This window comes from Amyelois transitella, chromosome 23 (assembly GCF_032362555.1).
Source record: "Amyelois transitella isolate CPQ chromosome 23, ilAmyTran1.1, whole genome shotgun sequence".
Lineage (NCBI taxonomy): Eukaryota > Metazoa > Arthropoda > Insecta > Lepidoptera > Pyralidae > Amyelois > Amyelois transitella.
Genome location: NC_083526.1, coordinates 7,539,535 through 7,562,546, shown reverse-complemented (window position 1 = coordinate 7,562,546; position 23,012 = coordinate 7,539,535). Strand labels below are relative to the sequence as shown.

Here is a 23,012-nt window from a genome sequence, read left to right as displayed (position 1 = left end):
GTGGGATTTGTATTCAGATGGTATACAGAGTAAAAACTATCGACTGTTACATCTCTACAAATTTTTTATATAGTTTTTAAATAGTGGCAGCACTGTCTCAAAATAAAAAAACCGACGCCATGTTATTTTTTGTTCGTTTCGTTCGTTGTTTGGATGATTTGTGTTGTGTATTATTGTGAATAGGTATTATTTGAAATTAAATGATTGTTCAGTGTTTTAACTACTATGTGCTATGTTTATTAAAGAAGTTGATTTCTTTATAATATTTTCAGTTTTGCACTGAGTATGTTTTGGACGAATTCTGGATCTTAAAGGCAAACTTAGAAGCAGTGAGTACAACCAATTTTATACCAGCATTTATGTATTTATAATTTGCTAGATTATTATAATTGAATGTGGTATAACCTTAATTACCGCGATTTTGCTATTTCAAAATGTTTTTAACAATAAATACCCCATTCAAAACAACATAACCTTGCTATACAAAGTGGCGGGAAATGATCAGCACCTTGATTTTACACAAACCCGTGCATTTTCTAGCTTCATTAAGTTCTAGACGTTTCCCAGAACTTTACTGTATCAAGTATTTATCTAGATAGTAGTTATAATATTCATGGTCGATGCGTGAATTGTAGCATTTTAACGCTATTTCCTCCTAACTTAATAAAAATCATAACAAACTAAAACGAAATGACCTGTCTCTTTTATGCTGTCAGTTGCCAATGACAAACTAAAAACTGAACAGAAATTTCCTTTTGCACAGAGCATCACCATCATGTAAGTTGTGTTTTGTCAGGAATGTCAGGTGGTCAGCTTGTAGTTCTGGACCGTTTGGGGCGCGACGTGAAGCGCTATCAGCTGCCAGAGGGACTCGCTACCCTGGGCAGCGACCCAGCTTGTGACATCCGGATAATGTTGCCGAGTGTCAGTGCTCATCATGCCACTGTTGTGGTACATGCTAACCAGGTGACTACAGTAATAATTACTTGTGCAGTGCACAATACATATTTGCATCCCTGAAGTAAAAAATTCTTGGTTCAACTATGTGTTGGGTGCTGCACTTCTGAATAGACAACATTATCATTGTCTACCATCCTGTATAATAAAGAGTCAACTTTTTCCGCCTTCCTCCTGGTGCAATCAAATACAGAGAAACCTGTGACACTCCGTTTGTAAGTTAGAAAAAACTGCGAGCAATTTTTTGAACCAGCTATAATTTCAGACAGTGGTTCGCAACGTGAGCACAGGCTCCACACTGGTGAATGGGCGCCCAGTGAGCGTGGCGGCATTGCGACACCGAGACACCATCGAGATTGGAGGCCGGGCGCTACGCTGGGACTACAGCGACCCTACTGCCGACAGGCCTCTGGCGCCGCAGCCTGGTACCATTTTGCACTTTGTTTCTTGACACATACCACATCCAAGTTATATTAGCTCACAAATTATCATTATTTCGGATGTTATATTTTTTTGTATTATAATGCTATATATACATATATTGTAATGCTTTCAAATGAATAGAATATTCTTCTAGAAATCTACTCTAAAATATTTTTTTTCCTAATTCATTAAAATCCTTTCAGCATTATATTCCCGCACTCGCACAAGCCGCAGCGGAAGCCCTAAAAGGAATCGTCGAGGCAGTGCCTCCGCCCCCGCCACTGCCCGTTCTCCAACACTCCGCCTCGCCATAGAGATGTCTCACCGTGCCTCCATGCCCGGCCAGCTCGCCAGACAGGTGGCCATCGTGCAGCCCCAGCGTCGGGACACACAGAGTGAGTGCTACACATGATAACTAAACCTCTCACCGAGCCTTCATGCCCAGCCACAGCTCCCTGAACAGATGGCCAAATAACATAACTATAACATAACATACATATTGGATTATGGTTAAACATGCAGCATGTACAGGGTTTTTAGATCAAACATCAGTGAGAAATCAAACATTTGTTATTCAACATCATTACTATTTTGCTTGTTTTCCAGGTCAAGTAACCCCGGCCAGACAGACTTCATCCACGAAGCGATCCAGAGCGAGCAAGAACGGGACTGAACTGGACTCATCTGTGGTGGAAGGGGAGACTTCCAAACGCAAGTCCATAGCCCGGCCCAGCCCTAAGAACACTAGCTTGCAGGTCAGTTTGAAATTATCTTCTAAGTCATCTCTCAGTTTTTTGATCAGCGGAGTCATAGAAGTTTATATCTTGAAATGAATTATCAACATAAATTTCAAAGATGAAAGACCCTGCTGACCAAATATCTTTTGAAAAATTATGTTATCCAACAGGTCATAAAGGTTGCAGAGCTGTCGCAGGCTGAAAGATAAGATCGCAAAATCTTGAAAGTCAATTGCTTCAATTCGAAATTGAATATGAATAAAGTGTATTTATAAATAAATAAATAAAAATAAATTTTATCATTTCCTAGGGCACCACCAAAGCGAGCCAATGGATAGAATCCCGGAAGAGCGTCCCCCGCAAGAGTTCCCGTCCCCACGCCCCGCTGCTATTCACCAGCTCCCCCCGAGCACAGTCCGCTAGGAAGGTCACTCCGCTGCGGACTACAGTTCTAAGAAGAGCCCAGAGTGCCAGCAAGAGAGTTACAAAGATTGAAGCGCCGCTTACTATAGGTGAGTTGATATGTACAATACATACATACATATCTTATAAATAAGATACATATCTTTATCTCATAATCACATCTCTTCCCGGATCTAGAGACCATCTTCCCACTTCCAAAAAATAATAATAGGTATGTATACTTGTTTCAATAACATTGAAATAGTGACAGGTTGCTAACATGGGCTACAACTACGCTTACAAGAGGAGTCCTAAATTTATAAGCCTATCTCTAAGTCGCCTTTTACGACATCCGTGGGAAAGATATGGAGTGGTTCTATATCAAAGGGATGGTAACCACAAGGTACTGTTTTATTGTTGTTGTTGGCTTGATCAACTATTAGTCCCCAAAAAAGTCTTAAGCGTAATTGATTTACTTCTGAATCGAGGATAGTTGTTAAACTTCCATTTTTAGTTTCAAAATTAAATTTTTCGCGTTTTACTTTGTATAGAAATGTCACAATACATGTCAATAACCCACCATTCCATTTCAGATCACACAAAACAAGCGGCCATTCTGCTGATGACTCGGCACACCCCCAAGAAGCCTGGCAGCCCCCAGCCCTCGCACGTCGTCAGGAAGCGCTCCCCGCGCTGCGCCCCGCGCGCCGGCACGGCCTCACACACGCCTCAGCAGAGGGAATCCTCAGCCATGACGTCGTCGCCAGGGAACGTGAGCGCGGCTCCTGCACAGACCTCGGGGAGGCAACCCGGGAGTGTAGCAAGAACGTCTGCTGTGACGTCATCGGCGACCCCCGGCAGGACGTCCCGGGGGAGGAAGTCGAAGGCGCAGAGTGTGACGACTGATGTGAGTATTACTTGTTTGAATTGTGCTTTTGGAGTTAGGGTTTGCTTTTTTGAGATCTATTTTCATAGTGTAATGGCTTAACATAATTTTTGGTTTAACTCGGAATTTCTTGTTTACACATATAATGAAACTAGCTGTGCCCGCGACTTCGTCCGCGTGGAATAGTTATTTTGTGCATCATTGAAGCCCTCAAAGAGAATAATTTTCCCCGTTTTTTTCACATTTTTCATTATTTCTTCGCTCCTAATAGTTGCAGCGTGATAATAAATAGCCTAAAGCCTTCCTCGATAAATGGTTTATTAGACACAAAAAGAATTTTTAAATTCGAACCAGTAATTCCTGAGATTAGCGCGTTCAAACAAACAAACAAATTCTTCAGCTTTATAACATTAGTATAGATTATGCAAAAAAATTGATGTACCTACGTGAGTGCGTGTTTGAGGATGCTATTCAATCACGAAAATTCTACTGGATGGATTTTGATGAAACTTACGTACACGGGAAGAATAATGCCTGGAATAGAACATAGTTTATTTTTCTTACAAAAGCAAAGTCCCGGGGGCGCAGCTGTTAAAAAACAAATAAATTCTAAAGACAAAAAAAGGAAATTATAATAATGGAAAGTTAAAGTATCTCTTTGTATACAACATTAGCTGTCTTGCCCATTGGAGACATCACAAAAAAACTGTCACAGCTGGTGACCCGCGGAAAGCGACGTAGAGCTGTCCGTGTCAGAAGCAATTCGTTCTGAGGTCGACTCCGGCTGCTCCAAGCGTTTGACCTTGCAATTTGTTAATCGTCATCGCGAAACATATAGCCACTGGAAGCTGAACACGCTTAAATTGAAATGGAAAGTTTTTGGGAATGAGGGGAATGCGTGGTATAAAAACAATTTCACCAGCTGCACAACCAGTAAGAATTTTAGCTTCTATAATATTGTTATGAAGCGAAAATGTATTGTGAGGGCAATGTTAAAATATTAAGGGTTTTGAAAAAATCTCTAAGTGAATCTATTTGTTTTAAGCCGTAGATAGCTCGAATTGGCCTTTTTTTTGTAAACTATAATAATACTTTTAATTCTCATGTGGCGCCATCTCATATCGGGTAGTCAAAAAATAAATATCTAAACCACGGGAACTAAATCAATGGTGAAACGGTAAGTACTGGCGTTACTACATTGTGTGTTATTCCTGCTAATCTTGAGCGATGCATTGTCGCCGATGCGGGGCGCGTCAAACTACCTACATAAAAAAAAAACTTCTCAAAGATGTGGTGAAACGGTAAGTACTGGCGAAACTAAATCAATGAAAAAAAGAATTTCTAATAAATTGAAAATTTTGCCAGCGGCTACAATCGTGTTATTTCTTAAATTCTCTTGAGGCGCCATCTCGTATCGGGTGGGGGAAAAAATAAATATCTAAACCACGGGAACTTCATCAAAAAACAAAGCATAATGAATTAAATCAATAAAATGCTATTTTTTTAATCATCATTATAAATATGATAATTAATTATTTATAGCTTTTTATATCGATTCAAAAATGACGAAGTTCCATACAAACTTGCACCCCCTATTTCATCCCCTTGGGATAGAATTTCAGGATAAAAAGTAGCCTATATTCTAATCCAGGTTAATAGCTATATCTGTGCCGAATTTCGTTCAAATCCGTTCGGTAGATTTTGCGTGATGCGCGTACAAACATACAGACAGACAGACGGACAGACAGACAGACAGACCCCTTATAATTATACCCCAGATAAAAAGACCCCTTATAATTTTTTTTCTTAAATATCTTCAATGTACAGACAAAGTTCAGTTACAGTTTTATTATATGTATGGATTCAGTCTTACGCTTGGAAGCAAAAGCTTTACAGAGGCGACATTTGAAAGTAGGTGTGCCAAGTTTTAAAGATATTCATTATGTTAACAGTTATGTCAGTCATTTTGTTATAGCATGAAAAATTAACCATTGTTTTCATTAATTATTGCAGGCAACATTAGTAGATGTGAGTGACTCCAACCCCGCTTGCTCGCCGCCGCTGCCCTCCCCCAAGAAGTCGGCCCTCAAGGACCCGGCCGCCAAAAAGTCTACCAGGAAAACCGAATCCATCAAGTTCGACCTCAGCAACCTCGAGAATCTCGACGACCAATCGGGGGACGTGTTCTTCGTCAGTGACGTCACGAAGGACGCGGACGACAGCCAATCGGAGGGCGACATGACTTTGCATTACGAGTCGAGCGTCAAATCGCCGTCGCCGAGGAAGTCCATACACTCTCGCAGCAGTAGAATCCTGGAACGCACCTTGGGAACGACTCTATCGGAGCCGAGAGCGATTTGCAGTACACTGACGGCCGAGTCCCCGAGACCGAGGAAGTCCTCTAGAGTGAGCGTCATTGTACAGAAAGCTCTAGAAACGCCTGGAAATTCACGATACTCTCAAAGGACTACGAAATCTTTATCCGATGAGAGTTATGATACAACTGTAGCGTCTGCCTTCCAAACTCGCACGCTAAGTCCTCGCTCTCCGAGTCAAAATCTAGAATCATATTCGATCGTCGATTTAGTGTCAGTCGACTCGAATCGATCGGAAAATTCGTCGATTTACAACTCGATGAGAACGACTAAGAGCAGCGACAGTTTCGGTACGCCTCAAAACAGCATCGGTAGGAAAACTAGATCTACCATAGACCCATCATTATTGACTTCAAGTACACCATATGTTGCTAAAACTACTAGAGGTTCCAAAAGGTCTTTATCCAGTGCTAATATATCGCAAAATTCTAAAACTTCTCAAATTTCGCGTGGGTCTTCACGTAGATCCAAATCTTGGTCGACCCCAGAAAATACACAAAAACACATATCAGTTAACAGTACGAGAGTGTCCCGCGCTTCGCGCAGTCGCTCAAGGCTAAATGACAGTGATTTGCTGCTCATTTCAACAGTCTCTGATGATGAATCCTCCCCTAAATCTTCCAAACGAGCAAGCAGAGCCACTAATTCCGTTTCGCTTGAAAAATCATCTGTAATAAGTCCAAAGACTATCATAACTGGAACTCGCAAATCTAAATCGCTATCGAGTTCTAAATCGTTGAATGTAAGTCCGAATTCTAAAATAAGTCCAGCAACACGCAAAACAAAGTCTTTGTCGAGCCCTAGATCCCTATCCAGTCCTGTGATTAATATAAGCGCTGTGACTCGCAAAACTAAATCTTTATCAAGACCCAAATCGCTTCAGTCAAGTCCTAAGACTAATGTTTCTACAACTCGAAAATCTAGAACTACATTGAGCCCTAAGTCTCCTATAAATAGCCCTAAGGATAATACAGGAAATCAACGTAAAACCCGTAGTAACTTATCTCTTAGTATCTCAAATGTAACAAACGAGGGCATATGTACTCCCGAAAACAGGCAAAGCCCTGTGGAAGAAGTCTGTACGCCAGTTCTGAGCATCCAAAATCTATTGGACTCGACTCAGAGTTCATTGACCTCTCTAAGGTCATCAAAACAGGGGAGAGGCTCGTTGAAACCTCCGAAGCCAAAGAAAGATCGCAAATCGTTGAAATCTAAATCGTTCAACTTTGGCGCGAGAAACACCGCGTCCAGATTAAGCAAGGAGTCAAATTCTGACAGGAACGAGGGAAGTAACTCGATGATTGTGGAAGATGTAGTGACGCCAAAGAGTGCGGTGAAGTTGGTGCAAGAAGCGGTCAAAAATAAGCATTCGACCGCTAAGAAACCGCTGTCGAAACGATCCATAATCGACGATTTGAACGAGTCTGATTTCGTGAAACAGTTGTTCAATAGTCCAGTGAAACGGAAACTATCTCAGAGCATGACGGAATTCTCTCGTAAACAATTATTTGATGACGATGATGTACCAAAGAGACCGACAAGGCATACTGTGGCGTTGGGACAAACGCCAGATAACTCAATTTTGAACGAAACTGGATCATATACTCCAGAAGTATTCGTCAGTCCCCTGGGAACTCCAAATAACAGCCCCAATTTGACAGGAATCAAGAGATTGTTCAAGAAACAGACGCCTGATAATGATTTGCGCAATGTCAAAGGCGTAAAGGGTCTCTTACGAACGCCTCGTACGCGAAGATCGATTAAAAATGATCTGACTCGCGTTTCAGGAGTCAAAAACGTATTCGCGAGGTCTCCAAAGAACAGATTAAGCGATGTCAGAGTCAAAGAAGTATTCGCGGCGTCTCCTAAGAATGATTTGAGACGTGTGACCGGTGTTAAGTCACTGTTTCAGACGCAGAAGAAGGCGAAATCTCCTAAAAACGATTTGAGAGATGTAAGAGGAGTCAAAAAACTCTTTGGAGCTAGCAGTCCAGCAAACGATTTGCGTAATGTATCTGGCGTTAAGAAGGTTTTGCGAAAGAATTCGCCTCGCAATGACTTGAGCGACGTCCGTGGCGTCAAGGCGATGTTCCGTCAGGAGAAGGAACAGAATGACATTAACGTCAGTGGAGTTGAGGAGCTGTTCAACGAATCAACTCATTCGTATAGAGATAGCGAGTTGCTATTTGATAGATTGATCGGCAGGCCGCCGATCAAAGCGGTTTACTCTCGAACTTTCATCAAGAAGAATGAGAAGCCGCGTAAGAGGCGTCGTTCTTTGCACGTGTCTATCGACGAAATAATCGAAAAGCCTGAAGAATGGCTTCAAAAGGAGTTACAAAAGTGTTTGGAAAAAAAACGTGCCCGGGAATTGCAGAAACTAGCGACGAGTACAGTCGAAGGGAACGCTCCGCTGTGTACGTCGCGCGCGCGCAATAGTACTTTAACTCAAAGCGAGGAAAACGTGTCAAGAAAGAGATCCACCGCTGAGAATTACAGCTCACACACGTTGCCCATTAAGAAGAGGTCGTTAGCGTCGAGGGACAGCTCTAGAGTTTCCCGCGGCTCGAGTGCTAGTGGCATAGACGCTATGGGGCGCGTGCTGCCGCTGAAGAAGCGCGCGCTGGTGCACTCCACGCCGCTGAAGGGGCGCGCGCGCGCGCCGGCCGCGCTGGGCCGCGTGTCGCCCATCGCGCGCGCCGACCACTCTGCCAGGTTGGTATACTTGTTCTTTTTCGACATCCTCTTGGCGTATGACCACGATTCAGAAATGAAATGTCATGAAATACATACAACTTTTCCGTACTCTATATTAATTCTTTTTATTGCAGTTTCACAACAACTGTGGTCGAAGTGCCAGTTTTACAGACTTCGGAATGCGATACAAAAGTGAAGGGTGTCACTTCGGTAACCAAAATAGTAGTTTCACCCAAAAGGACACGAGGCAAAGTCCGTGGCAAGGCCTCAGTCGTCGTTTCACCTAAAACTGCACCAGTTGTCGTGTCACCGAAGAAAACAATAGTTCTTTCACCGAAAGTAACAAGAATGAGCGCGAAAAACGATTCTGGTGTGAAAAAACGCGCGACTTTGGTTGTTGCGAAAAAAGCGCCAGTCATGAGTCCAAAACCCGCCGCAAATGTGCAAGAAAAATCACCGAGCCCCAAGAAAAGAACTACTCGGAGACAGAAGAACACTGAAACGGAATCAGTAGATATTCAGAAACCAAAATCGCCGAAAAGGACGAGAGGAAAGCGAGTCAGTTTAGTTGTTTCCAAACCGTCGCCAAAAATGAAGCCACGAGTGACGAAGGCTCAAGCTGCTTTAAGTCAGAAGGAAACTTCTGCAGGTCAAAGCGAAGTGCCCAATAAACAACGACGCACAAGAAAAACTACAGCTCCCACTGAGGTTGTGGACAAGAAGACTGAATCTCCTAAAGGCCGCACGACTAGACACCGTAAGAACACTGACGTAGAAGTAACTAAACCTGCAACTAAGTCTAAATCACCGAAAACAAACAAAACAGAAAGCGTTGAAGAGAAGCCGACAAAAACTAGGGGTAAAAAGGCAGTCATTGAAACCAATAAAGGCAGTGGTAAGAAGAGCGATGCGGTTGAAAAAACTGTACCGGCAAAGCGGGGACGCAAAACGGAAACAGTTGAAACACCAGCGCCGAAAAAGGCTAAAGATAGCGAAGAGCAAAAACCTGTAGCAACGAGGAGGGGTCGAAATACTGTAGGAAAGGTTGAATCGCCAAAACGAGGCAGAAAAACTCAAGATGTTGAAGCAAAGAAAGGAAGGGGTGCAAAAGTAGAGGCGAATAAATCTGTATCATCGAAAAGGGGGCGGAAAATTGACACGAAAGAAGAAAAAACGTTAACTAGAGGACGGAAAACAGATGCACAAGAGGTAAAAGTTGCACAAAAAGAGGTCAAAGTCGCACAAAAAGATGTAAAAGTAGCACAAAAAAGAGGCAAAAAGGCTGATAAAAGTGAACAAAGCAATATTAGTGCATCTCCTGTAAGAAGGAGAGGTAAAGTGAGTGAGGCGCAAGAAAAGAAGACTCGGGGGAAGAAAGCAGATGCAGAAACAGAGGTAGGTTAATCTGTATTTGATGTTGGTAAGACAATAACAGTTCAAAATGTTATTGTGATTCCATAGTAATATTATCAAAGCAAAATTACTCCTTACTTTCAATCTCAAAGATTGTTCAACAAAATTTTTGTTGAACAATCTTTGAGAAAATTAGGACATTGGTCCTAATTTTTTTTTAAACGGTTTTATTTTTATTATTGATGCTACTATCATTCTTTAGATGTTGTTTAGAAGGAACATAGCTAAAATAATTTCTGGAAATTCCCACAAGAGTTTTTAGTCTAAATAAATATATTTCTTTAGGTAAAACCAAATCGGGCGAGCAAAGCGGAAGCCAACAGGAAACGGAAGTCTACGGCCGAAGTAGAGGTTCCCAGCAAGGTGCGGAAGACGAGGGCCGGCGGCGTGGCCGACGCCAAGGCGCAGGCGGGCAGCGGGGCCGCCCGCGGGAAACAGGTTCACTTACTACACACACATAATATCTTAGTGCATTTAATATACTTTTACATACCACCACTTCTAGTTTTTACCGCCTTCAAAAGAAAAAAGGGTGTTCTCAGTTTGACCTGTATGTTTGTATATTAATTTTGATGCAGTTTTCAGGGAATTTATTGGAGGCAGTTCTCTTGACAAAAGTTTTCCATGGTAGAGTCTGTAATGGAAATCGATAATTTTTGCCAAAATTATTAATTTCCATTACGGACTTAATTAGTGGTGGGGTGTAAGAGTAGTTACGTCACTCTATTTTTCTTTTTACACCAACTCTCCATGCATATTTCAGCTTTTACTGTAATTACTAGATAAACTTAACTTATATTGGAACAGGGTTTACACATCTAATTGACTGAACATGCGGGTTTTAGATTAGACCCACTGGTTGATTGGCAGATAATGTTTTAAGGCCGCCTATTGTGTTGTACATCTTTATTGCGTAAAATATAATTAAAAATTCGTTGAAATTGTGTAATTCTATTCTCTTGGACCTACATCTGTAATGATAGAACAACCTTTAAAGAAATAAATAAATATACATAAAATCAAATGCATTGATTGTATTATACGATGGACAGTTGTTAACATAATATGCTTTGTTCCAGTCTGTGGCCGAAACGGCGCCAGCTACGCGAAAGAGGAAGACCGCTGACACCCCCGCCAAACCTGCTAAAGGTAAGAAAATATATACGTGTCCCGTGATGGATGGATGGGGAAAGTACCTGACTAAAGCAGTGGAGGGTGCGACAGGGAATAGATTTGTGTATTTTTGTTTGTATCGAATAAACTGTCTAACTGTGAATAATATCTGAAGTGTGGTTCCCGGCACCAATATGAAAAATAACAGGAACACTCCATCTCTTTCCCATGGATGTTGTTAAAGGTGGCTAAGGAATAGGTTATAATCTTGGGATTTTTCATATAGGCGATGGGCTAGTAACCTTTCACTATTTGAATCTAACTATATATTTCCTTACCACGATTCCTACATACGTAGTTTACTTTATCCACAATTGTAATTCTATTAATTTAAGCTCATATGTATGAATACAATGATATGTCTGTCAATAATTCAATAATATTTTATTATCATATAATTTAACAGAATCAGGCAAGCGAGCGAAACGCGTAGTGGCCAAGCCGGCGTCGCCGGTGAAGCGCAGCGCCAGGAGTAAGGCTATTACGGGTAATTATTATTTTTACTTATAAATTCAATTCTTTCATTATCGTCCTGGTGTTTGGCTCGATTTCTTGTATCCTCTTTTTCCTAAGAACTCCGTACCTTCTTCTTGAAGACGATAGGCTAGCAACCTGTCACTATTTGAATCTCAATTTCATCATTTAGCCATACAGCTGAATGTGACCCTTCAGTCTTTTCAAAACTGTTGTCTTTGTCTACACCGCAAGGGATACAGACGTGACTATATGTATGTAAAAGCTGCACTAGATGAATTTGTCTGTTCACCTTTACAGCATCCATGAGAGAAAGAGATAGATTCTTTTCCAAAATCGTAGGTCGGTTAGTCAGTAATGCAAGTGTTTCAAATATTGATTGACTGATAATTGTTTCAGAAACAAAGAAGAGTACTCGCGGCAAGAGATAACGGCCGGACGGAGGAACACAGGTTCGCTACAAAGTACAAATTTTATCTCTAAGGTGAGTATTTATTTAAAGTTCTATAGCAATATATTACTTTAAGGGCGTCGGTGATGGAATTGGTAAGGTGCCCGGTTAAAATGCGTGATGCGCAGAAAGGCACAGGTTCGAATCCCACCCAGGCCATGTATCTGATGACTATGTTAAAAGTTATTACATTAGTTTGAATACTAACTGATGCTCTTACAGTGAAGGAAAACATCATGAGGAAACTGCACATTCAGGCAACTGGATGTGTAACCATGATTCAATACGAGTTAGGTTTCCTTGCAAAGGTTGCAGAGGTCGTCGTATGGGAGTCACTTCATGTAAAAACCTGACTCACCTAATCCAGGGTCCATGGTCGAAGACATAGACTCCTGTCTATAGTGATGCGGATGCAACTGAGACTAAAGCCAGAAGGAAGAAAAAGCAAAACACTACTTAAATTCCGAATAAATAAAAATTATTGCAGTTTAATTTAGGATTTTTACAATTAACTTTAATTTCCTTGTATAAATTTTATACTTATTATATCACACATATCTTACAGTCTAAAAATTTAATAATAAATACATTTTATTATTAAAAAATAAACAATATAAACTCCATTTTACATTACATATTTTACATCAACCTTACGGTTCCAAGCTTGTAACCTTTATATCAATTCCTGGATGTTCCTAGATGCGTATAAATGACAAGAGCATATTGATTCCAGCCAGGTAAATGTTTAAATTTTGTAACATTTTAAACAAGTATGTTATACAAGTTTATGTTTGTAGACAGAGTTAATAGTAACAAAGCCTTTAATTTGTTGCAGGTACATAAAGGTGCTGCAGAGATGACTATATTTCATAAACCACGACTGGTATAGAAAATTTATATTTTTTATTTGATGTTTCTGATGTTTAACCCTGTTTTTCGAGATGTTCAATTTCCATGGAATTATCGCCTCAAGTCGAAGGCTACACTGAATGTGAATGAACTGATATTAGTAATGAGAGGTTTTAAAAATGGACGGTAGGTGGCAGCACATTGATGGCGGTTCAATAATCTTTTGTGATTGGACCAGCACTTGACAGATTACTTTTATTTATTTTTTATTGAGGACATTGACTGACTGATTGACGATACACAGAAAATTACCAGGTCTACAGAATTGGAATTCGGTATGTAACAGATTTTCTGATATTCCTGTGGGAACAGAAACTTTTTTTTTACAGAAATTTTTCTAGTTCAGAATTTTAAAAAAGCACTCAATATGCAACTACTTAAATGTTTCACTTGTCTGAATTAGTTGGTGAATTATCTAGGACGTCTGACTTTACTCAATTGAACGCGTTTTATTCAGAAAACATTTACTGTTCAAAGTTATATAACCTGTTTAGGTTTTCAAACAACTCTTGGTTTTAACTGTGCTGCCATCTAGATAATTTTCTTTAATTCTTCTTTTGTTTTTAGAATGGCTTTAGTTATAGTTTGATTGTGTTCCATTTTAGTTATAATTTTATAACGCTATCATGATTACCTAGTTTATTTCATTCTATGTTATCTCAGTTGTATAAATGGGTTATTAATGATTTACTTACACCAAGTGAATATTCGAAGTCTCGTCCCAGCAAAAGACTTTTTCTCTGTTAAGTATTAATACATTCATCATAAGAACTTCACACGTGTCTGAAAATTTCTGCATCATTTTGGAACTAAACTTCAAAGTTTCTTGTTCCACTGCTCGATAAATTCCATCATTGTCTGTGTTTTATTAATTTCAACTGTTTATACAACTGAGCGTTATTTCATTATTTAGATAGATATTGGAATGTTTTGAAAGCCCGTCAAACATAAATTGGCACTACTTTTACTAGTACTGATATAACAACTGATCCGGGACAGGGACCGTTGTACATTTTACGTGCAACAAGTTTTAAAACATTTGTGCCAACTTATATTTGACGCGATAAATGCCAATTAGGAGCATAAGCCGCTACCAGAGCAAGTTTTAAAAGTATTTTGTTGTAAGAAATAGAGACTTACAAGACTACAACTTTGGCAATAAGCTCTCGTGTTCGTATACTAAAGGTGTCTTTATAGTTTTAATAAATTTGCCATTTAGGTTCGTCGAGACAATATGGAGTCATATGATGACTTTAAAATGATGAACTTTATATGTCACAGTGGCAAAAAATATCTCATGTACAAAGAATTTTATGTAGAAGGATTCTTCAGATAGTAACTATATTTTCGTGGTCACATAATTTGAGGTTATTTTGATTTTTAAAGCCTTACGAACGCCCCTAATTTATCTTAATTTAGCATTGAAGTTAATATTAGCCAAGAGATTGCAAAGTTATGGTTTTACAGAGGCTAAAAATAAACTATTTCTGCATATTATGAAGTGCACACAAACTCATGAATGGTTTTGTGTTCACGACGGTATCTAAACAGTGCCAATATTCCACAATTCTGTGCTATTCGTAGATGTTTAGTGTAAAATCGTTATACTATCATTACAAAGAATCTTAAAGGAATTGTAACGTCAAAATGATGTTTGTGGAGCGTTTTTGTAAAGTTTTTGATCTTTTCTTTGACATTTATGTATTGTGATTGTGTTAATTATATTGATAATGTATAGAGTACATATTTTTTTTCACCATAAGGTGGAAAATTGAATAGCGCACATATTTTGTGAGATTTTACAAGATGGGAACAAAAATAATGTTGTTGCAAACAATTTTAGCGTATTTTAGATATAAATATTCACATGCATCAAATTATTATTAAGGTTGGATTCGCTATTTTGAGTATTAGATTTAACATTTTAAATAAATATGTGATTTGAAAATTATTGTTTTACTTTTTGGTATTTTTTTGTTTACCACGAACATTTATTAACCCGAGTTTAAAAAATTATTATCATTAAAGATTTCCTTCATTTTCTACTGAAACGTTCAAACGTTTTTATGATAAAAAATCATTATTGTAATTATGTACCCGCCAATAGCAATCGCTACTGTCGTATCCAATAGTCTCTTGAAGTTATTTATGACCGAACATTTCAAGAACATTTTCTCCATCCAAGTTTGTCCTTTCCAATGTGATATATTCATGGCTATTGCCAGGTAGAGTTGTTCCCCGTCAATGTGCGGCTGGTTGTTTAGCCTTGACGGGCGCGGACACCCGGAAGATGGCGGGCAGCAACGCCGCCAGCGACGCGAACACTTGCGGAGACGTGTTGGGTGGGGCCGCCACCTGAAATAACACGATTCGATCCAAATGAACGATGAGAACAGCGATATATTTCTTTGTAGGCGACTGTACATGGTTAATCTACATACATACATTTCAACGTCTTTATCCCTAGCAGTATACAGAGCTAACAATCTTGAAAAGACTGAAAGGCCATGTTTAGCTGTAATGCTTTATGATGGAATGGAGATTCAAATAGTGACAGGTTGCTAGCCCATCGCCTACAAAAATAATCTCAAGGTTCGTGAGGGGGAAATATGTGGGATTTGCAAAAAACCTGTATTCTTTTGTAGATGGCGCTATATTCGCCGCTTCTGTAGGTGGCTAAATTCATTGCTTTTTGCAGATAGCGCTTAATTTGTCGCTTTTGATAAGCTAAGCCACGTTCGCGCGGGCGAAGCGGAGGGTGAAAGCAAGTTCTGTATAAATGAAGGCCACGGGAGAGGTGTATGGGCGTACCTGCAGCGTGGCGGGCCGGGCTCCGCCCCAGCCGAAGGCCTCGAGCACGAACCCCTTCACGCACTTCAGCACCAGCTCCGCGCGGCGGCTGCACCACGCCACTGTGCACTCCTGCGATCACATTACATTGTTAGTTTGCAGAGCGATTTGTACAAAAAGGCTTTTTCGAGCAACCTTCGAACCGGATTGACTTCGTTGGTCCTTCGAGCTGGATTGATTTCGTTGGTCCTTCTAGTCGGATTCATACCATTGGTCCTTCGAGCCAGATTGAAAACTTCGGCCCTTCGAGGCAGATTTTTACAAGTTTACTGACAATGTACATCAAATGATTAAGAATTATGAGCGTAAACTATGTGACTCACCTCTGTGAGGTCGTGTCTCAGTAGCAGTGGCAGTGAGATAGTGGTGATGTCGTTGGCGCACGCGGCCTTCAGAATGTTTCGGAGGCCCATGATTACCGGGTGGCGGGACGAGATGTCGCCTGACACCGCTGTGATAGAGAAATATAAGTGTCATTGTTAATTCTATCAAGTAATTATTATTAATTCTAGCTCTTCTGATATTCATGGTTTAATCTAAGTGTTAATTAAATAAGTACATGGAGTTGGAAGTATAATTATTATATTGGGAAAAAAGTATAAGCATTAGTGCCATTTGCTGGCAAAGGTAAGTGGCTACCTCTGTAAAAATAAATGTAAGGAATAACGACAAATACCACAATTTGAATGAGAAATGCAACTAAAAAATGCCAACCACAGACAGGGACAGAAATTTGAAAATTTTATAGTGAATTTGTAGTTCAGTCCATTCGGTAGCTTTGTATGGCAAAGTGTAATATATCCGAGAAACTATTTTGTATGAAGAAACTGAAGAAATGATTATTTACGAAGTTATGTACATTAGTTTGAATACTAACCGATTCTCTTACGGTCTGGCAAAACATCGTGAGGAAACCTACACATTCAGGCAACTGGATGTGTAACCATTGATCCAAAACGGGTCAGATTTACCTGCAAAGCTTTCAGAGGTAAAAAGGGAGTCGCTTCGTGTGACTCACCTAATCTGAGATCCATAGGCAAAGGCATACCCCAAGCTCTCCAGAGTGGGGATAATGCAACCGGGACTAAGGTGAGGAGGGGAACTAAATACAACAATGGTAACTACCGTCGTCGTCAGCCACGAGATGGAAGACGACATGCACGTCGCCGAGGTTGCTGTGTGTGGTCACGTACACGTCGCCCGGCTGCAGAGCTGCGCGCGCGCGCCTGCCGTCGCCGCGTTGCGAGTTGCGTTGTTCCGCCTCAAGTCAATAAAAAAATAACATCATACATACATACATAAATATATAAATATATACGGGACAAATTACACTGATCGAGTTAGCCTCGAAGTAAGTTCGAGACTTGTGTTACGAGATACTAACTCAACGATACTATATTTTATAATAAACTAGCGACCCGCCCCGGCTTCGCACGGGTGCAAAATTCGGAAAAAATTATACATAAAAACCTTCCTCTTGAATCACTCTACCTGTTACAAAAAACCGCATCAAAATCCGTTACGTAATTTTAAAGATTTAAGCATACAGACAAACAGACTAAAATAGGGACTTTGTTTTATACTATGTAGTGATACTTATATAGGTGAACATCCAAGACCCAAGCCAATCAGAGAAAGTTATTTTCTAATCATGCCCTGGCCGGGATTCGAACCCGGGACCTCCGGTGCCACAGACAAGCTATACACACATAAAATCACGCCTCTTTCCCGGAGGGGTAGGCAGACACTACCTCTTTCCACTTGCCACGATCTCTGCATACTTCCTTCGCTTCATCCACACAGGTTTCGGGTAGGTACTCTTGATCTGACCCTTTGCCAGGACGTCCTTAATTTGATCAAGATACGTTCGTCTAGGTCTTCCCACTCCGACCTTACAATAACATCATACATACATATAGTCACGCCTATATCCCTTGCAGGATATACAGAGCCAACAGTCTTGAAGAGACTGATAGGCCACGTTCAGCTGTTTGGCTTTATGATAGAATTGAGATTCAATTAGTGACAGGTTAGCCCATTGCCTAAAAGAAGACTCCCAAGTTTATAAGCCTATCCCATAGTCGCCTTTAGCAACATCCATGGGAACACGATAAAGTGGTGCTATTATCTTTTTTACTGCTGCCATCATTTTCTTCTAAATATGTAAATGAGGAAACTGACTGACTGATTCATATTGACACACATTCCAATACATCTAGGTCCTGTTAATTGGCATGTAGATTCTTTATGCAGTCTAATGGTACAAGAAGATTCCCTGTCCTAGAACGAATTAACGTGTTATTTAAGTTGGCCAAAAAAGTATCAGACTTCATCCTACTACTATTATAAAGGCGAAAGTTTGTATGGATGTTTGTTACTCTTTCACGCAAAAACTACTGAACCGATTACCATGAAATTTGGTATGTAGGTAGCTGAAGACCCAGAATAACACATAGGCTACTTTTTATCCCAGAGTTCCCGCGGGTTTGATAGGGTTTCCATGCGGACGAAGTCGCGGGCGGCCTCTAGTATTTATATAAACAACTCACCGGCTCCTTAACCTTCTCAGCGATATCCTTAAGCTGCAGATCGAGTGACGCGAAGTGATGCTCAGGCGACGCTGCGGCGGCTCTTTGCAAGGCCTTGAGCGGCGCCGCGGTCGCAGGCGGCGCCGAGCTTAATAGCACCACAGCCGACAGCTCCGTGGAATAGAGACCGAGTGAAGTTTGAAGGCGACGCATGTGCTCTGTTGGGCTGGGGCGGGGAAGATACATAAATACATACATATGATCACGTCTATACCCCTAGCGGGGTAGACAAAGCCACCAGTCTTGAAAAGACTGATAGGCCACGCTCAGCTGTTTGGCTTAGTGATAGAATTGAGATTCAAATAGTTACAGGTTGCCAGCCCATCGCCTAAAAGAGGAATCCCAAGTTTGTAAGCCTATCCCTTAGTCGCCTTTTACGACATCCATGGGAAAGAGATGGAGTGGTCCTATTCTTTTTTGTAATGGTGCCGGGAACCACACGGCACGGCGGGGAAGATGTACGGAGATTACAAAAATGGACTTAACTTCTCAGCTGCCTGAGCACTGATCAGCGCTCGCCCTGCATCTAAGACTCAAAATAAAATTAAAAACGTGGCGTTTTTTATTATATTTTGAGTCTTAGATGCATGTGCCGTGTGGTTCCCGGCACCAATAGAAAAAAAAAATAGGACCACTCCATCTCTTTCCCATGGATGTCGTAAAAGGCGACTGAGGGATAGGCTTACAAATTGTATAGTAGTGGCCATTCAGTCTTTTCAAGACTATTGGCTCTGTCTACCCCGCAAGGGATATAGACGTGACCATATGTATGTATGTCTTAGATGCATCTCAATTCTATTATTAAGCCAAACAGCTGAACATGGCCTTTCAGTTTTTTCAAGACTGTCGGCTCTGTCTTCCCCGCAAGGAATATACATAGACGTGACTATATGTACATATAACACGGACAAGTGTGATAACTCCCTCAAATCTTTGCATAATTTAACGGTAAAGCTGTCGTAGAACGAGTGTAGCTGACTGACTGACTTGTCGGGGTCGAGCCTGCACAGGTCCAGGAGGTCGCAGGCCACGATCCTGATGTTGTGGGTCTGCTTGAGCTGGCTGCCCAGGTGGATGGTGAAACTCTCCTCCAGGCGCGGCGCGGGCGCTGACAGGGACCGCTCTGGACAGAAGGTGTCCAGCGGGGAGTTGCTGCCAAATAAAATATTTAGTACCTCGTTGAAGACATTAATGCACTCTATCATTATCTATAGAGACAGAATTGTAACAAATTCGTCTTCTTCCTCTTGGCTTTAGTCACGGTTGCATCCTCACCACTCTGTTCAAATTTTTTTTCATTATTATAGGATACTTCATATCGCTTAATAATTGTCAAAACGTATGGTTTAACAACATTGGTTGACGTCAAATAAATTACTTAAAACTAAGTTTACTGCCGCTTCCAAGGCGTCAGTGCAGAAGAAGCGGTAACAAACTGCACTCTGCTCCGGGGTATACCTTTGAGCACGGATCCTGGATTGGTTGAGTTATTACATGAAGCGACTCCCGACCTTAGCACTTTATGCAGATGAACTTAAACTGTATTGTATCGATCATAGCTACACATCCACTTGCAGGTTTCCTCACGATGTTTCCCTCACCGTAAGACAAAACAAAAAAATTGAAATGTCCTGAAACTGGACTTTGATACGTTGCAATAAAGTGCATATTACTCAAACACAAAATTTTTGTTTAAGAGTTTCATATAAAAGGATTATGTTCTCTCTCTCTCATAATACACTAAATTAAGTTTTGATAATTGATAAAAAAAACTGATGCGCCACCATTACTATCATCAGTATACCAAAATAGTCTGTTGGGAAGTTAATAAACTCTAACCTGTTAGTTAGTAGTTAAGCTACTATCGTATAGATGGCGCTGTAAATGAAGACACACGTGTTGTATATTTCCTCAGTACACATACCTGGGTGTGCTAAGAGCGGCTGTAGTCTGATACTGGTCCAGCGTGGTCATCAGCCATGCTCTGTGCTGCGATCGCTGCGTCTGGCACAGAGCATCGATCTGCGAGCCCCAGCGCCCGCATACTAGGCTCTGTTCCTCGAAGTGGCGAGTAGCTAATTCGTTTATGTCTTCCTCTGTGACTGTGGTGTTGAGTAGACGCATGTTTTCTTCCATTTCTGATGTTTGTCTACAGAAAAACATATATACATTTATCATGTGTGGGGTAGACAGAGCCAATAGTCACAAGATCACTCTAGATGTCTTTGTGATAAAATGACATTCAGAGTAAGTGACAGGTAAACCCAACACTGAAGTTCAGAAACCTTAATTTATAGGCCTTACCGTTCCCGGCAATTTGAATAGAACCTCTCCATCTTTTTTATAGAATAGGTTTATTTTCAAAATTGGAACTGAATGAACTTATTGACGTCACATCACTTAAATCTAATTAGATTTAAGTGATATGGGTTCTATTCAAGTTATAATTATAACTACTACTTTTTTTGCCCACTGATGTCGTAAAAAGCGACTAACGCATAAGCTAATAAACTTGGGATCCTTCTTTTGGGCAATGGGTTAGCAAACTATTTGAATCTCAATTCCATCATTAAGCCATACAGCTGAATGTGGCCTTTCGGTCTTTGCAAGACTATTGGTTCTGTCTACTCCATAAGAGATAAAGACTTGATTGCATGTATGTATCCATGATTGACTTTTACAATCTGTCTTGGAAGCGAAGCAGCTGGCAAGCACTCTATATGCTTTTTTATATACATTACTTCCTGCCATGAGAAAATTCTGACACATAGTAGCTGCGTTTACCGCTTCTGTGCATCACAAATTTTTAATGAAGTCAAATTAGGCCATGTAATTTTTGAGTGTCTTCCTCCTCCTGGCTTTAGTCCCATTTGCATCCTCACCACTCTTGAGAGGAGCCTGGGGTATGCCTTTGACCATTTTTCTTATATTAGGTGAGTCAGGTTTTTACACGAAGCAACTCCCATACATTATATTCTCTTGATAAAATGGGTAAGGATAGAACACCTCTCTGTCATCTTCTGCACATCTTCATCTCTATTCTTCAGCATGCTGGAGACGGTCTTGGCGTATGAGTTCTCCACTTGCAGTATGGTCTCCAAGGCGGGCGAATGTACCAGTTTGTGGTATGCAGCTGCAAATACCTGCAGAGAAACAATTATTTTGAGTCTAGAATAATTCTCAAGAAAGTTTAGTTGCACCGTGTGGTATAGGCACCAATAGAAAAAAAAATAGGACCACTTTAACTCTCTCCCATGGATGTCGTAAAAGGCGACTAAGAGAACAGCTTATATACTTGGGTTTCTCAATTCCATCATTAAGCTATACTGCTGAACAAAGCCTTCAATTCTTTTCAAGATTGTGAGCTGTGTCTACCTCCTTACAGGAGTAATACTTATGCAAGAAGAAGACTTATGCAAATAAATAATCTGATTATTGATATTTATATGTAGTTGTCTACTACAAACTGTCTCACAATTTTGAGGACAAATTAGAATTACAATATTATAATAACTCAACACATGTATACCTCCTCATCAGAAGTTCCCTTCTGCTCGGCAAACTCCATGACATTCTCTTTGAACATCTTCTCCCAGTTCTTGACAATGCCATCTACGTTGAGCTCACTGTTCTTCAATTGGTTGATCAGTTTCTCGTCCCGATCATTGTGAAAGTTTTTAGTCTCGGTGGCTACAAATTCTGCCAACTTTTCATTTAGCTCTGAAATTTAATATATATTTTGTCATATCTATAATTAATATAGAAATAGCTATAGACACATGCATTCTTTGTTCATTCAGATACTTATTTCTCTTAAAATTAATAAAATCTGGAATAAAGTAAGATTTTCAGACTTTATAAGATAGAGAATTTGGCAACAAAATCCAACCCGTACCTATCTTTTTAAATCATATATTTACTGTTACTAAAAGTAAATCGTCTAAGCTAAGATTACAAGAAAAAGGCTGTTGACGATTGGTCTCGAATGTAATGTAAAGTGGGTGGTTCTATGCAAAGTTGTGTCACAATTCCTTTCATTTTAAACTTATTCCAATCGGCATTAAAAATATTTACACGAATGTCCAATCAAGTATACTATTTATAAGGCTTACTACTTAATGTAGGACCTCACCATCTTCCAAATACACGGGAATATGAAACATATTGATGACCCGCTGAACCAACTCCCGAGTGCAGCCGGAATACGGGATTTCCACGGGAACATCCAGTTTGAAAAGGATCTCTTCGTTTGTGCATGTCGGGAATGAATATTTGAAGTTCTTAGTGAGAGTATGAGCGACTTCTATGCTCATTTTTTAATAAAATTTAGATAAATTGAAAATCGGTGAACAACAACAAATAAACAGTCGATTTACATCAAATGTCAAAATTACGTCAGTGTCAATCTGTCGGCCGTTTTGGTCTAATTTGTCATTCTTTCTTTCTTTCTTGTTTGTGGCAATCTAACTTCTAGGAGTAATAGTTGTGGGTGCTTTACTTTGCCTTTTCTCCACAGATTTAAAACAATTAGGGTTTGCTTATATATGTTACTCAAAATGAATTACTCTGTCTACAGTGACAAAAAAAAATACAACATCATGATGTTCGAGTTCCCGCCAAAAAGTCCGTCACGATTTGGTTTTGTCCGCAAAGATAATACGGTAAACAATTGGCCTA

General features: G+C 40.3%; 2 protein-coding genes across 2 annotated transcripts; one reads left to right on the top strand and one right to left on the bottom strand.

The window, feature by feature from the left end:
- The first annotated feature begins 117 nt into the window (after positions 1–117).
- On the top strand, positions 118–14,171 carry LOC106139270 (serine/arginine repetitive matrix protein 2-like). Its single transcript, XM_060950876.1, has 15 exons — positions 118–183; positions 273–329; positions 797–966; positions 1,223–1,382; positions 1,584–1,775; positions 1,987–2,135; positions 2,428–2,629; positions 3,113–3,426; positions 5,419–8,495; positions 8,612–9,872; positions 10,176–10,328; positions 10,970–11,039; positions 11,470–11,550; positions 11,937–12,021; positions 12,824–14,171. The coding sequence occupies exons 3-14, from the start codon at positions 799–801 to the stop codon at positions 11,966–11,968; spliced, it is 5,859 nt and encodes a 1,952-aa protein (XP_060806859.1). The 5' UTR covers positions 118–183; positions 273–329; positions 797–798; the 3' UTR covers positions 11,969–12,021; positions 12,824–14,171.
- On the bottom strand, positions 12,476–22,731 carry LOC106139276 (protein C12orf4 homolog). The gene is made up of 10 exons (XM_013340686.2): positions 22,468–22,731; positions 21,865–22,055; positions 21,342–21,478; positions 20,260–20,484; positions 19,323–19,487; positions 18,297–18,501; positions 16,873–17,008; positions 16,071–16,198; positions 15,709–15,819; positions 12,476–15,252 (listed from the first exon to the last, which is right to left on the bottom strand). The coding sequence occupies exons 1-10, from the start codon at positions 22,646–22,648 to the stop codon at positions 15,139–15,141; spliced, it is 1,593 nt and encodes a 530-aa protein (XP_013196140.1). The 5' UTR covers positions 22,649–22,731; the 3' UTR covers positions 12,476–15,138.
- Positions 22,732–23,012: the final 281 nt, after the last annotated feature.

Excerpts from the sequence above, each read along its gene's own strand:
- LOC106139270 (XM_060950876.1), top strand. The coding sequence starts at position 799 with ATGTCAGGTGGTCAGCTTGTAGTTCTGGACCGTTTGGGGCGCGACGTG. Across the intron at positions 1,383-1,583 it reads GCCTCTGGCGCCGCAGCCTG|CATTATATTCCCGCACTCGC; the intron begins GTACCATTTTGC and ends AAATCCTTTCAG. Across the intron at positions 8,496-8,611 it reads CGCGCCGACCACTCTGCCAG|TTTCACAACAACTGTGGTCG; the intron begins GTTGGTATACTT and ends TTTTTATTGCAG.
- LOC106139276 (XM_013340686.2), bottom strand. The coding sequence starts at position 22,648 with ATGAGCATAGAAGTCGCTCATACTCTCACTAAGAACTTCAAATATTCA. Across the intron at positions 19,488-20,259 it reads GCCGCTCTTAGCACACCCAG|CAACTCCCCGCTGGACACCT; the intron begins GTATGTGTACTG and ends TTTATTTGGCAG. Across the intron at positions 18,502-19,322 it reads TGCAGGCTCGACCCCGACAA|CCCAACAGAGCACATGCGTC; the intron begins GTCAGTCAGTCA and ends TCCCCGCCCCAG.